Genomic DNA, 13,274 nt, shown 5'->3' with positions numbered 1-13,274 from the left:
ATCTGTTCATATAAATTATATTAGGAAATGCACTAGTCAAAATATCTTTTTTACCAAATAAACATTTTTTGCTTTAGTCTCACACAGAAGTTGAAATATTAAAATATGGATGACCATCTGTTTTCAGCACCCTGCAATATTGACATTCCTTTGTTCTTCCTCATGTAAAAACATTTTTTAATTTGTACACTTAGGCACTATCCTTGTACACTCTAGACATTCCTATATTATACCAACTCAGTCTTTATCATCTATCTTTCCTTCTGGTTTCATATGTGCCCCCAGCCCTCCTCCCTCTATCATTCTCACATTCAGCTTCATTCAGTGTACTTGCATTATTGTGCTACAATCAAGTAGTACTGTGCTATCCATTTCTGAATTTTTACTAACAGTCCCGTCGCACAATCTGTATCCCTTCAGCTCCAGTTAGTCAATACCGACCCTATCTTTATCTCCTGATGGCCTGTGTTCTTAACTGAAATTCTCCAAGTTCATTCATTAATGTTAGTTCATATCAGTGAGACCATATAGTATTTGTCCTTTTGTTTCTGGACACAGCATCATTTCTTGACCTGGCCTCAGCTGGATGGAGGACTGAAATGTAGTGACCATCCCTATAAGAGAATGTGTCTTTTTGTTGGCGGTGTAAATACCCCTTTAAAAAGGGCTGAGAAGCTTTGCAGGTCTCGATTCCATCCGGGGGGTGGGGGGAGTGGACTTGGGACAGAAGGAAACCCTCTGCAGACTCTGGGCTCATGCATTCATTCAACAAATATTTACTGCAACCTGCTATGTGCCTGTGGTGGTCTGAAACCCTATATATTCCAGAAAAACATGTTCTTAAATTTAATATATTCCTGTGGATGTGAACTCATTGTAAGAATGAGTTCTTTTTGATGCGGCTACTTCAGTTAAGGTGTGTCCTACCTCAGTCGGATGGGACTTATCATATTACTGGAGTCCTTCATAAGAGAACAAAAATTTAGAGAGAGAAAAAGCCACAGACAGAGCAGCGAAAAGCTGAAATCAATGGAACCCAGAAGAGAAGGGAAAGACCAGAAGACATAGCTATGTCTTCCCGTGTAACAATTTAAGGACCAAGTTTCACTGGCTGCTGGTCTCAGGACACCGTGGTCTTGGGGAGAAAGCATCGCATTGATGATGCCTTCATTTGGACATTTTCCCAGCCTCAAAACCATAAGCTACTACATTTCCATTGTTTAAGATGAATCATTTCATGATATTTGCTTCAGCAGCCTAGGAAATTAAAGCAATGCCTTTTGCTGAGGTTAGATCAATGGACCAGGTAGACAGAGAGAGATAGTCCTTGTCTGCCTGGAATTGGAAAGAGTAGTTACACCTGAATATTAATTAACTTCAATTGTGATGACATCACAAAGGAAAGAGAAGTCCGAGGTAGAGGGCTCTGTTAACCTAGAGTATAGCCCCTATCTCAACTTGGGAGGGCTCAGACGTGGAACAACCTCCTGTGGCCCTTCTGGAAAAATGGGACCCTCCAAGGCCATTCCAGAAGGCCGGCATGAGCTACCTTTGAGAAGAAAGAAGGCATAGGCTTTCTTTTCTCCATGCCGCCTTTGGAGATCCCTGTGGTGCAGATGGAGCTCCCACTGTCTTGAGACATGAACCTGGCCAGAGGCTCTGTTGGCATCAGTGCCATCTCTTAGGTTGCAAACAGAGCCCTAACTGTGTGCTTGGCTCAATGAATGCTGCCTTCCTGCCTCAGTCTGCCATTTACTGTGCCTTTTTCCCAGAGAAGGAATGATAAAGACTCAGTAGATATTGTGTTGACATGAGGGTATGACAACTGGGAATTCTTGATCCCAGTATAATATTTTCTATCTTTAGAAGGACCCTGAGCTTTCATGGTTCTCTTTACAGTGCACTGAGATGCGTAGAGGAACTGTTATCAGAGAGGAGGCTGGGATGCTGGTTATCTTCTGCTGCCTTAGATTCTGTTAGAACGTCAAAGGCCAGTTCCTTCCCCTTTCAATCGAGGGGCTCATCCCTGGCTCCCAAATGCCTGTGGACACTTTGCTGATTCTAACAAAGTATAATGAGACTTGTTTGCAGTCCTGGCCCCGAGTCTCTGCTCCACCAAATTACTTGCCATGTGATCTTTTTTTCACCACGTGGTCTTGAGCAAGTCACTCAGCCTCCCTGTGCCACATGCTCATGTGTGTAGAATGAGGGTGGAGGAAGGACTTTAGATGGCATTCTGATTCTGGACTGCTGTCCCGAGCCACTGTGCCACTTCCGTTTGAAACCTGCAGCCTGAGTCTGATGCAGGAGGATCTTCAGGGCTCAGAGCAGCACTGAGGAACCATTTTTGAAAGGTCTTCTCTAGGTAAGGACAGACAGCCTTTAAGGGGAAATATCTCTGGAATCCCAGGAGCCAGGCTGGAAGTAGGACATAGGGCAGAGGTTGGGATCCAGACCCCATGACAAGGATCCTCCAGGATCACAAGATTGAACTAGACTGGCTGTGGCAAGAGCCTCCCTGGGCCCAGAGATGGGCTCGAATCCAGTGTCAGGGCACGTGGTCCCCTGTTCTTCAGAGAGGCCGAGCTTGCACCCTCTTGTGGCCGCTGTGGGTAAGGGCCACCCTGGGCTGGGCAAGAGCGCTGAGTCAGTGTCCTCCATGGTGGTCACGCCTGTCACGACATTCCTGCCACGTCTTGGCCTCACTGCATGGCACCATTAACATAGGCTGTTGCTAAGGACTGCGGTGGCTGGAGGACACAATTCTGATGGCCGTGCTGAGTGGGTCAGATGCTGCCCAGGGCTAAGCACTTGCAGGCATCATCTCACTTGATCTTCACAACAAACCTGTGGGGAAGATGTTATTATTATTATTCCTAATCCTCATTGAAAAGATAAGGAAACTGAGGCTCAGAGAGGTTAAGTTACTTGACCAAGGTTACACAGGCAGGACTTGAGCCCAGGTCCATCTGATTTAATACCTCCACCCTTAGCATCTCATGGGATGACTTTCCTTAGTGTCTGTATGTAAAACTTTCCTCAAAGCGTTTAGAATCTGGCACATTTGGGAAGCTGAGTGGATGCTATGAGCTGAGGAAGACAATTCAGGCAACTGGAAAGAGCCCTGATTTTGGAGTCAGAAGGCCTGGGGTCTGGAAGTCTACACTTGCTGGTTGTGTCATCCTGAGCAAGTCATTCTCTCTGAGTCTATTTGCTCACCATAAAGTGTGAATGAGATCAATATGGGTTGATAAGAAAGTAAAAGAAGAGAAGAATATAGGAAATCCATTGTTAACTGTAAAGCATTATAGAAAATATTTTCTCCTCCCCATACCCTTCCCACCTCCTACAAACCCCTGTATCCCCCCACCCTGGCCAATGCCTAACAGTGAGTGAGCTCAGTAAATGTTTGTTAGGTGGATATGGACACAGTTTAGCCCCTGTTGTCTGGTTGAGACTGTGTCTAGAAGGAATGCAGAGAAAAGAAGAGGTGCGAGGGAACCCTTCCCACAGGGGACGATAGTTTTGGTGCCTGGAGTTAAGCTGAGCCTTGCAGGAGAGAGCCCTCCGGGTGAGGGCTGGGGTAGAGTAGGCTGAGAGACAGGTACGAGAGGAACCCAGTGACACTTTACAGTCGCGCCACCATTGACCGAATGCTGGCTGTGGACCAGGCCCCAGACCAAGTGCTTCCCACACCTTGCCTTGGTTAATTCTCGCACAGCTCCAGGAGGTGGCACCGCTGTTTCCAGATGGAGAAACCGAGGCTCAGAGAGATCAAGTGACGCACCCAAGGTTGGCAGCTATTGGTGGAAACACTGGGATATGAACCTAGCTCTCTCCAGGCTTCAAAGTCCATGCTTTTAATTTTCATGAAAATCTGCCTCCCCAAATAAAATCTGCAAGCAGGAAGTGTCTTCATTCAGGATTCCTTGCAAAAAGCATCAGCCGGGGCCTCCTGCCCTTCCCAGTCAGGCAGATGCTCGTGCACGTGGCAGAAACGTACTTGGTAGCAGGTGGGGACTGACGGGGCTGAGCAAGGCCGAGACGTTTCCCAGCAGCCCATCGTTGGCTTGAGGAAGAGCAGGCCCACGCTGCTTTGCCCTGGGGCTGCTCCGTCTGCTTTCCTGCCTCTGTCACTCTGCATCCTGGGGTGTGCAGCTGCCCTGCAGACTCCCCAAGGAGTGCACTCTTCAGAGAGTTGAAGGGATGAGTTCTCAGATCCTCAGACTTCTGGACAAGATTTGGTGCCGACGCTGCTGCCCTGTCCACGTGGCCCTGGAAGGGAGCCTCAGCTCACCTGTCACCCGTGTGGGACCCCCACGTGTGTGTCTCTTTAGGTGTGAAATCCTCTGCACAGCAGATGGGAAATGAGAAACAGTTGGTTCCAGGCCAGCTTCAAAGGAGACTCCTTTGATGATGAGTCAGTGTAGACCCGAGTTCTCCTGGCTTTTCTTTTCTATATGAATTTCTGTTAGGTAGGGTGAGGTGGTGACCATTTTAAGTATAGCTGAAACAGTTTCTGGATTTCCAAGTCTTTCAAGATGCATGGATAAAACCCATGAGGAACGTTTTCCTTGTTTTCTTTCAGATTCAGATTCAATAAGGGGGTTAAGCCTATTTTATCAAATTATATCATGAAATGTTTATTCTAAATATAGTCAAGCCTCATCTTATAAAATGCTTACTATTCTCTGCTTCTTGTGAGCAAAATAAACATATTTAAACTTAGGATGGAGTATTGGAAATGTCAGGTCAACAGTCTATGTGGGGATATGAGAGTTTTCAAAATTATGTTGGGAATACCAGAGAATATGAGTTTGAAGACCTTTATTTTACTTCCCTGTGTGGGATTTCTCATTTGTGGTTGATGGATTCCCTTCTCCTCCCGTCTTCTGTTGTCCGTCTTTCCTCTTGCAGAATAGATGAGAAGTATTCCTGATTCCATGCCGCTCAGTGTCCATGCCAGGATTGACACGGGGCATTTTTTTCTTTGGGAGAAAGACAGTGGCGGAAATCATGCTGGGCAGGTGTTCTCAGGGCCTCTCAGGGTGGGGACTGTTCCCCATGAAGCCTGATTCTGTCTCCTGGGCGCAGTTCTCCGGCTATTCTTGCTCCTTAGCCTTGGGCTCCACCCTCTGGGAGGCCTGTTCTTTCTTTTCCATCATTTTCCATTATTATTATCGGCCACATGCCTGGGGCAGCATTTTCAGCCCGCTTCTTCCCAACGAGGTTGGGGCCCCAAGGGTCATTTAAAATCTGAATCGTAGTTCCTTGTAGCCCAGGCTAGTAGCTCTTTTGGCATTATCCTTTGCTAAGAAGTTAGTCATCTTCTTATCTATTTGATTCAGCTCCAGGTGATAGAGCCAGACCCACGATTATTTTCTGCAGGTGCCTTTGTCTCCAGGTTTGATTACCGGTACTTTGAGCATATTAGGCCTCTGTGGGTGAACCACACCTTTAGTTGTCTTTACCTGAATCATTTGGTCCCAGCTGATAGGATTTACTGGGAAATATTTTGATTGATCCTTGCCACAAGGTAAAGTGTTTTTTTTTTCTTTAACACATTTATTGAGGTATAATTTATATACTGTACCCATTTTAAGGTACTATTCAGTGATTTTAGTAAATTTATAGCTGCAAAACTTTTAATGCAATCTAGTTTTTGGGTTTTTTTTTTTGGATGCGTGATCAAACCTGGGTCTCCCACATGAAAGGCAAGCATGAACCACCCGTGCACCCCACAATCTAGTTTTAAAACACTTCCTGCACCCCAAAAAGTTCCCTTGCGCCCATTTGCAGTTAATCATTGCTTCCATCCCCAGCCTCAGATTATCATGAACCAACCTGCTTTTGATTTCTATAAATTTGACTTTCTAGACATTTCATATAAATGGAATCATGCTCTTGTAGTCTTTTGCATCTCGCTTCTTTCTCGGCATGACTTTTTTTGTGGTTCATGTATGTTGTGGCATGTGTCAGTGGTTTGTTACCTTTTAGTTGCTGACTAATATTCTATTGTAAGGACATACCATGCTTTGTTTATCCATTTACCTGTTATGGACATTTAGATTGTTTCCACTTTGAGGTTATTATAAATAATGCTGCTATAAACATTGGAATACATTTCTTTGTGTGGACATAGGTTTTAATTTCTCTTGGGAAGATATCTGAGATTGGAATTGCTGGGTCTTATGATAAGTTTATGCTTACTTTTTTAAGAAACTGCCAAACTGTTTTCTATAGGGGCTGTACCATTTTATATTCCCACTAGCAATGTTTGAGAGTTCTCATTTCTTCATAACACAAAGCCGGCGAATCAGTCTTTGTTACAAAAAAGACATCAATTTTCCTTTATTGTTTAATGATGAGAATCAATTTCCTCTTCCAAATCTCCAAGTCCCCCAGACTCCAGACTCTTTTATTCCTTTTCATTCCCTCTTACAAATTTCTGATTCTTTTTCAAGCCCATGTCTTTTCTTGCAGTGCCTTGTCAAGCACAGCTAATGGCACCCAAGACATGCTACAAACATTCTGACTCCCAGTCTCTTTACTTAAGCCATAAGCTCCCTCAGTTCATCATCTGCTTTCCAGGTTAACACAGGCAATGCTTATGCTAAATTAGTCACTGCATAACACAGAGCGCACCTCTTGCCATCCCTCCATTACAATTTCCTAGCCACCTATCGGCCTGGCCAAAAGCCAATAGATTACTTTTTTCTCTTTATTGACAGAACATAACAACATACAAACACAAGCATTCTTAACAGATGAACATTCCATTCTCAGTATATAATCAATGACTCACAATATCATCACATACTTGTATATTCATTACCATGATTATTTCTTAGAACACTTGCATCACTCCAGAAAAATGAAAAAAAGAAAACTCATACATACCATACCCCTTACCCCTCCCTCTCATTGACTGCTAGTATTTCCATCTACCGAATATATTTTAACCTTTGCTCCCTCTGCCAATAGCTTTTTTGCTATAGGAGCATGTCACTTCTGATACCGATTTCTGTATCAGTCAGGATAAAGAGGCTGTGCTCCAGTTACAAACCCCTCTGACCCTCAGAGGCTTGCACAAACATTTTCCCTCATCCAGGCAGCATGTCTGTCCAGACTGGCCACACCTCTGTTCCTCATTGTCTTCACTCCAGAATTTAGGATGATGGGATTGCCCCTATCTGGATCATTGCTTGTCTTCTTGGAAAGGGAAAAGAGGACATGGTGAATGCTGCACTAGTCCTGAAGCTCCTTCTCACAGGTTCTGGGACCAGAAGAGCACGTGACTAATCCTGACATCTGTGGGGCAGGGAAATATAATTTTCCCCAGGGAAGAGCAGCAAATGTTGTGAACAATTATATAATTTATCACATGATGATTTTTCTTTCTTATTCTGAGGACCTTGAAAAAGAGAAATTGCTGTATTTCTGTGGTGGTTTTGCTTGGAGTGGCCTACAGGTAGATTAAGCTAGGGTGACCTTTTAAAATACGTTACAGACTGAGGACTTTGATTGTCACAGCAGTTGGGTCCCCAGCCCTGTGGTCTTGATGCACAGTTATTATCTATTCTCCCTTTTTCTGTCTTTCTTTCTTCTTTAAACTTTTTTTATTGTATAATATAACATATATACAAAGCAAAGAAAGAAAAAAGCAATAGTTTTCAAAGCACTCTTCAACAAGTAGTTACAGGACAGGTCCCGGAGTTTGTCATGGGCTCCCATATGATCATCTCAGATTTTTCCTTCTAGCTGCTCCAGAATATAGGAGGCTAGAAGGAATACATATTTTTTTTTTATCATCACCACCGACTTTTTTTTCTTTTCTGTGAAAAATAACATATATAGAAAAAAGCAATAAATTTCAAAGCACAGCACAACAATTAGTTGTAGAACAGATTTCAGAGTTTGGTATGGGTTACAATTCCACAATTTTAGGTTTTTACTTCTAGCTGCTCTAAGATACTGGAGACTAAAAGAAATATCAGTTTAATGATTCAGCATTCGTATTTGTTTGTTAAACCCTGCCTTCTCTGTATAACTCCACCACCACCTTTGATCTTTTTCCCACTCTTTAGGGGTATTTGAGCTATCGCCATTCTAACTTTTTCATGTTGGAAGGGGCTGTCAATAATATGGGATAGGAAGATGGAACTAGCTGATCTTCTGGAGAGACTGGGTTCTGTAAGTTTCAGGACTTCTCTGGTCCAGGGACCCATCTTGAGGTGGTAGGTTTCTGGAAATTTACTTGAATGCATGGAACTTTGTGGAACCTTATAAATTGCCCTAGGTGTTCTTTAGGATTGACAGGAATGGTTTTGGTTGGGGTTTGACAAGTTATGATACGTATCAATGTCTAACTGAAGCTTGAGTAAGAGTGACCTCCAGAGTAGCCTCTCGACTCTATTTGCACTCTCTCAGCCACTGATGCTTTATTATTTATACTTCTTCTTCCTCTTTTGGTCAGGATGGAATTGTTGATCCCACGGTGTCAGGGTAGGACTCATCCCTGTCACTCTCTCTTTACCAGCCCTATCCTTTAGGCTCAGTGAGAGATTTTATTTGATGGACTGTTTTTCTAGAGTTTGCTACCCAACCTTCAGTGTCCTTTGGGGGCATTAGTAAGTCCATTTTCTTGGTTCCAACTTAAATTGATCCACATATTTTTTTTCTTCCTAGCTGTATTTTGGGGAGACATTGCCTTAGATGAAGATGACCTGAAGTTATTTCACATTGATAAGGACAGAGACTGGAATAAGCAGCCAGTGGAGGAAATGGGACACAGCACAGGTAAGTACAGCATTCCTGTCCCACTGCCCTGGATGGGGGGGGTCAGGGATTCCAACAGAGGCAGATGTGGATCAAAACCCCTGGAATCTGACCTGTTGGTCCAACGCCCACCGGGCTGTGGAAAATCCGAGGGTCCGCCTCTCCTTCTCCACCAGAGGCTGCTGAGCTGGACTCTCCAAGTTTTCTGATCCTTACTTAGTAAATCTCCATTTGCTTCTTTTATCAGTGTTCAGGTTTTAGCTCAGAGGGTTCAGACTTGAGCTTAGTGTTGGCTCCCAAGGCTCTGACCTCAGGGTCTATCACATCCCACACTGGAGAGAACTCTTGGCTGGCTTCATGTCGCACATGTCTGATGATGATGCTAATAATGCCAGCCCTGTGAGACGTTTGCTCAGGGGGTATTGTCGGCTTGTTTGACTGACACCCAGGAGAATATCCCCTGGGTCCGGAGGCAAGGCCAATCAGAAGACTGATTCTGGCTACATTTTCCCTTTCCAACCCTGGGACTGGTCCCATTACACTTGACCATGAGTTCTCCTCACTTCCCTGCCTGTTGGGATCAGATGTGTCATCATTAAGAAATCACCAACCTCAGGAGTAGCTCAAGGGAGCTGAACACAGGGGCTGATGGACCAGGGGCAGCTGACTGTAGCGTGTTATTTGGTGACTGAAGTTCAAACATGCTTGAGCTATGCTGTTTCTACCTACCAGGACCTTCCTTCCCATTCCCCTTTCCTTCCTCCTCCTCCCCTTTCCTTCTGGCCAGCCTTTTATTTGGCACTTATCATGGGCTGTGCTGGTGAGGGAAAGAAGAATAAGATATGATCCCTGCCTTCAGGAAGAACTTTGACATCCGCAGACAGGCTTAAGGCATGGAAAACTCTCAAACAACTCCAAAGTTCAGTTTTCCTCTTTGTAAAATGGAGGTGAAACTGACATTCACTCCATAGAGTGTTGGGAAGATTACCTGAGGGTAACGGGCTAACCCAAGGCCTGCACAGAGCAAGTTCTCAAGGAATGGTTGGTATTTAATTGCCTTGTGGGATGCAAATGAAATGTAAACAGGTAAACTGTAGTTCCTAATGGCAAGTGCCATAAAGAACCAAGAGCAGAGAGAAGAGTGAACAGAGGATCCTACATGGGGGAGCCAAAAAATGTCCACCATCATGAGGGTGGACATTCTTGAATAGTGTCTTGAAGGGTGAGTAGAAGTTCCTGAAGTGAAGATGGGGGAAAGGGCATTTCAGGCACAGGAAAAGTTGTGTGCAAAGTCAGGGACTACGAGAGGGACTCTTTTTATTTGTAGAACAGAGGCAAGGTGTTGGTCCTAAGAGGGTGGCTCTCCGGGGTAGTTGTACTGGGAGAAGAGCCTGGAAAGTTTGGCTGAGGCCAGACCACAAAAGACTTGCCTATCACGCTAACGACCTGTGGGCTGCAGGGGGACTGCCTAAAGATTCTGAATAGGCATGTGACTTGCCCAGCTTTGACTTGGGGGTGCCTTGGTGAAGTCCCCTCTTTCTCTCCTCTCCTCAGTCATCAGCTGCCCTGAGGATGCTGGGTTCCTGGCCAGATACCAGGGAGTGCTTGGACAGCCTCACCATACTGTTTGCTGCTGCTGGTGGTGGAGTATCAGGCAGCCCCTCCCCCCAGGCTGCTGATGCACTTGGTGGCATCTGGGAGCATCTCTCAATGCTCTGCTAGAGTTGGTTCAGTGACTCTTCATTTCTGCATATCCTGGCACAAAAGGCCCTGAGATCTCTTGTCCCCTTGGAAGGGAGGGAGGAGAATACATTGTACTCAGGTATCTGGCTGTGGCTCCATTCATTCATTCACTGGAACATTTACTGAGTGCCCACTTGGTGCCAGGCCCTGTGTGAAGTCCTGAGAAGGTTTAAATTGAGGTCTCTCTTCTCAAAGACTCACAGGTTAGTGTAGAAAATCAATGGAGAAACCAAAAGAAATGCTGAGGAATTACCAGAATTCAGTCCTGGGAAGTAAGGGGCAGTGGGGGTGCCAAGAAGGATGGGGGTCACGATTCAGGGGCAGTCAGAAAGGCTTCTGAGGGAGGTGATGCTTGAAAGAGGGAGGGCTCCTTTGTGGGGCAGGAAGGGGAGTTGTTGGGAAATAGGGTAAAGGTCCCCCCAGAGGAGGTTTTCTGCCCTCCTGCTTGTCCACTGACTGATTTCCTCATTCTCTGGAGAGCTGGGAATGTGCCTGTGGACTTAGCCCAGCTGTAGGGACCAGGCCATTCTGGGGTTGTGGCTGAGGGGAGAGCAAGAGGGCAAAGGTCATCAGGAGGTCAAGGAGACCCCACTGCTGGTGACTGGGTGGTGGGAGGAGCAAACAGGCACTTTAGAACTTCTTTTCAATTTCTGGTTCTGTGATTTTCATTTTTAAGAATTTTTGAGACTGCATATGTATGGTTTGAAAAGTCTATTACAAAATGACTTCATATAGATTATGGTGGTGAAGGCATGTCTATTTATTTAAGTTGGATTGTATGATATGTGAATAAAACTGTTTAACATGAACAGAGAGAAACAAGTGCTAGAGAAAATGAGGAGGAAGAGATGTACCCATTCACTGTTGGGAGGGAAGCTGAGAGGGCAGCCCCTGGAGGGAGTGTGGGGGCTCCACAGGAGCTAGAGGTAGGGCTGCCGTGTGATCCTGCAGCCCCATTGCCAGGTATCTAGCTGGAGGAGCTGACAGTGGGGACACGAATGGGCATTTGTGCACAGGTGTTTATGGTGGCAGTGTTGATTCTCAATGGATGGAGGTGGCCTAAGGGTGCAAAGAGTGAGGGGAGGAAGGGGGAACTATGGTGCTCCCTACAACTGACTACTGAGTGACTGCAAGAAGGAATGAAGTTGTGAGGCAGGCAAGTAGGTGAATGAACTTGAAGGACTGTATGTTGAATGAAATGTAAGAAACAAAAAGACAAATAGTATCATGCCTCGCTTGTATTAACTAACTATAACAAAAACTCAGTGAATGGAAGTCGAGAACATGGATTATTAGGTTGGGTCTTATTGGAAAAGGTCATAGATTGTAAGCTCTTACAGCAGTCACATATATTCAGGAGTTGTAACTGTTAGTTCTAAATTCTGAGATACTGAGCTGTTTGTGTATAACTGGTCATTCCCAGAAACTACAGGTATTTATGTGACACCAGAGACTCAGAGTTAGAGCTCTGAAGCCGTGAAAGTCAGCAGTACTCAACACAGCAACTGTTAAAAAAGTGGAAAAAGTGATCAGACTTCAACTAGAAATATAAAGAGAGCTGATCTGGATAGGACTAAAGTAAATCAGAATGGAGGGTAAAAGATGATATGGTCCCCATATTTTAAAATTTCAATATCTGTGTGAGACCAAAGAGAGAGATGTTTATTTGGTGCAAAATTTATATTTTGGGTCAGTTTAGTTGAACGCTATAAGTACATGGAATCTTGAATAGGGCTTGAGGTCTTGTTGGTTTGTACAGGTTAGTGTGATGCCCTGATGTATCCCAGAGTAATTTGGTCAGGGAATAAAAAAAGTATTTGCAAAGTGCCCTTGGGACACGGAGGAGAAAGGAAGAAATAATCAACTTCCTCATTTGGGGAATTCCTGATATTTCTCATAAGCAGTAAGGGGAACCAAATCAGTAGACTGAGCCCTCAATCTTGGGGTTCACCCCTATTAAACTTATCCCTGAAAAAGAGAAGCTAAGCCTACTTATAATTATGCCTAAGAGTCACCTCCAGAGAACCTCTTTTGTTGCCTCTCACTCTAAGCCAAGCTGGCAGTTGAACTCACTGCCCTCCTCCCTACATGGGACATGACTCTCAGGGGTATAAATCTCCCTGGCAGCATGGGACAGGACTCCCAGGATAAGCCTGGACCTGGCATCATGGGATTGAGAAAGCCTTTCTGACCAGAATGGAGAAGAGAGAAATGAGACAAAATAAAAATTTCAGTGGCTGAGAGATTTCAGAATCAAATGGTTACCTATCCTGCAGGTTATTCTTAAGCGTTATGTAGATATCTCTTTTTAGTTTATGGTGTTTTGGAGTGGCTGAAGAGAAATACCTGAAACTGTTGAGCTGTGTTCCAGTAGCTTTGATTCGTGAAGATGATTATATAACTACATAGCTGTTACAGTGTGACTGTGTGATTGTGAAAACCTTGTGTCTGATGCTTCCTTTATCCAGGGTATGGACAGATGAGTAAAAAAATAAGGATAATAAATAAATAAATAATAGGAGGGGAATAAAGAGTAAAAACTTGGGGAGATTGAAATGCTGGTGTCAATGAGAGAGAGGGGTAAGGGGTATGGGATGTATGAGTTTTTTCTTTTTCTGGAGTGATGCAAATGTTCTAAAAATGGTCATGGTGATGAATACACAACTATGTGATGATATTGTGAGCCATTGACCGTATACCATGTATGGACTGTATGGGTGTGAAGATTTCTCTCTCTCTCTCTACATATATAT

At 44.5% G+C, this 13,274-nt stretch overlaps 1 protein-coding gene across 6 annotated transcripts in view; it reads left to right on the top strand.

Annotated features, from left to right (window-relative positions):
- The window catches only part of TLL2 (tolloid like 2), a 143,257-nt gene that overhangs the window by 25,120 nt on the left and 104,863 nt on the right, over positions 1-13,274 (top strand). For 3 of the 6 annotated variants that reach the window (XM_077125601.1, XM_077125597.1, XM_077125602.1), the window contains exons 1-2: positions 1,416-2,365; positions 8,689-8,799. In XM_077125601.1, coding sequence (XP_076981716.1) covers positions 8,784-8,799 — 16 coding nt within the window. In that variant the 5' untranslated portion in view covers positions 1,416-2,365; positions 8,689-8,783. Of the gene's footprint in view, positions 1-1,415; positions 2,366-3,721; positions 3,793-8,688; positions 8,800-13,274 lie in introns of those variants that run through there. The other 3 variants (XM_077125598.1, XM_077125599.1, XM_077125600.1) reach the window with 3 other exon arrangements.

The sequence above is a fragment of the Tamandua tetradactyla genome, chromosome 13, assembly GCF_023851605.1.
Source record: "Tamandua tetradactyla isolate mTamTet1 chromosome 13, mTamTet1.pri, whole genome shotgun sequence".
Classification (NCBI taxonomy): domain Eukaryota; kingdom Metazoa; phylum Chordata; class Mammalia; order Pilosa; family Myrmecophagidae; genus Tamandua; species Tamandua tetradactyla.
This window is presented reverse-complemented; position numbering and strand designations above follow the sequence as displayed.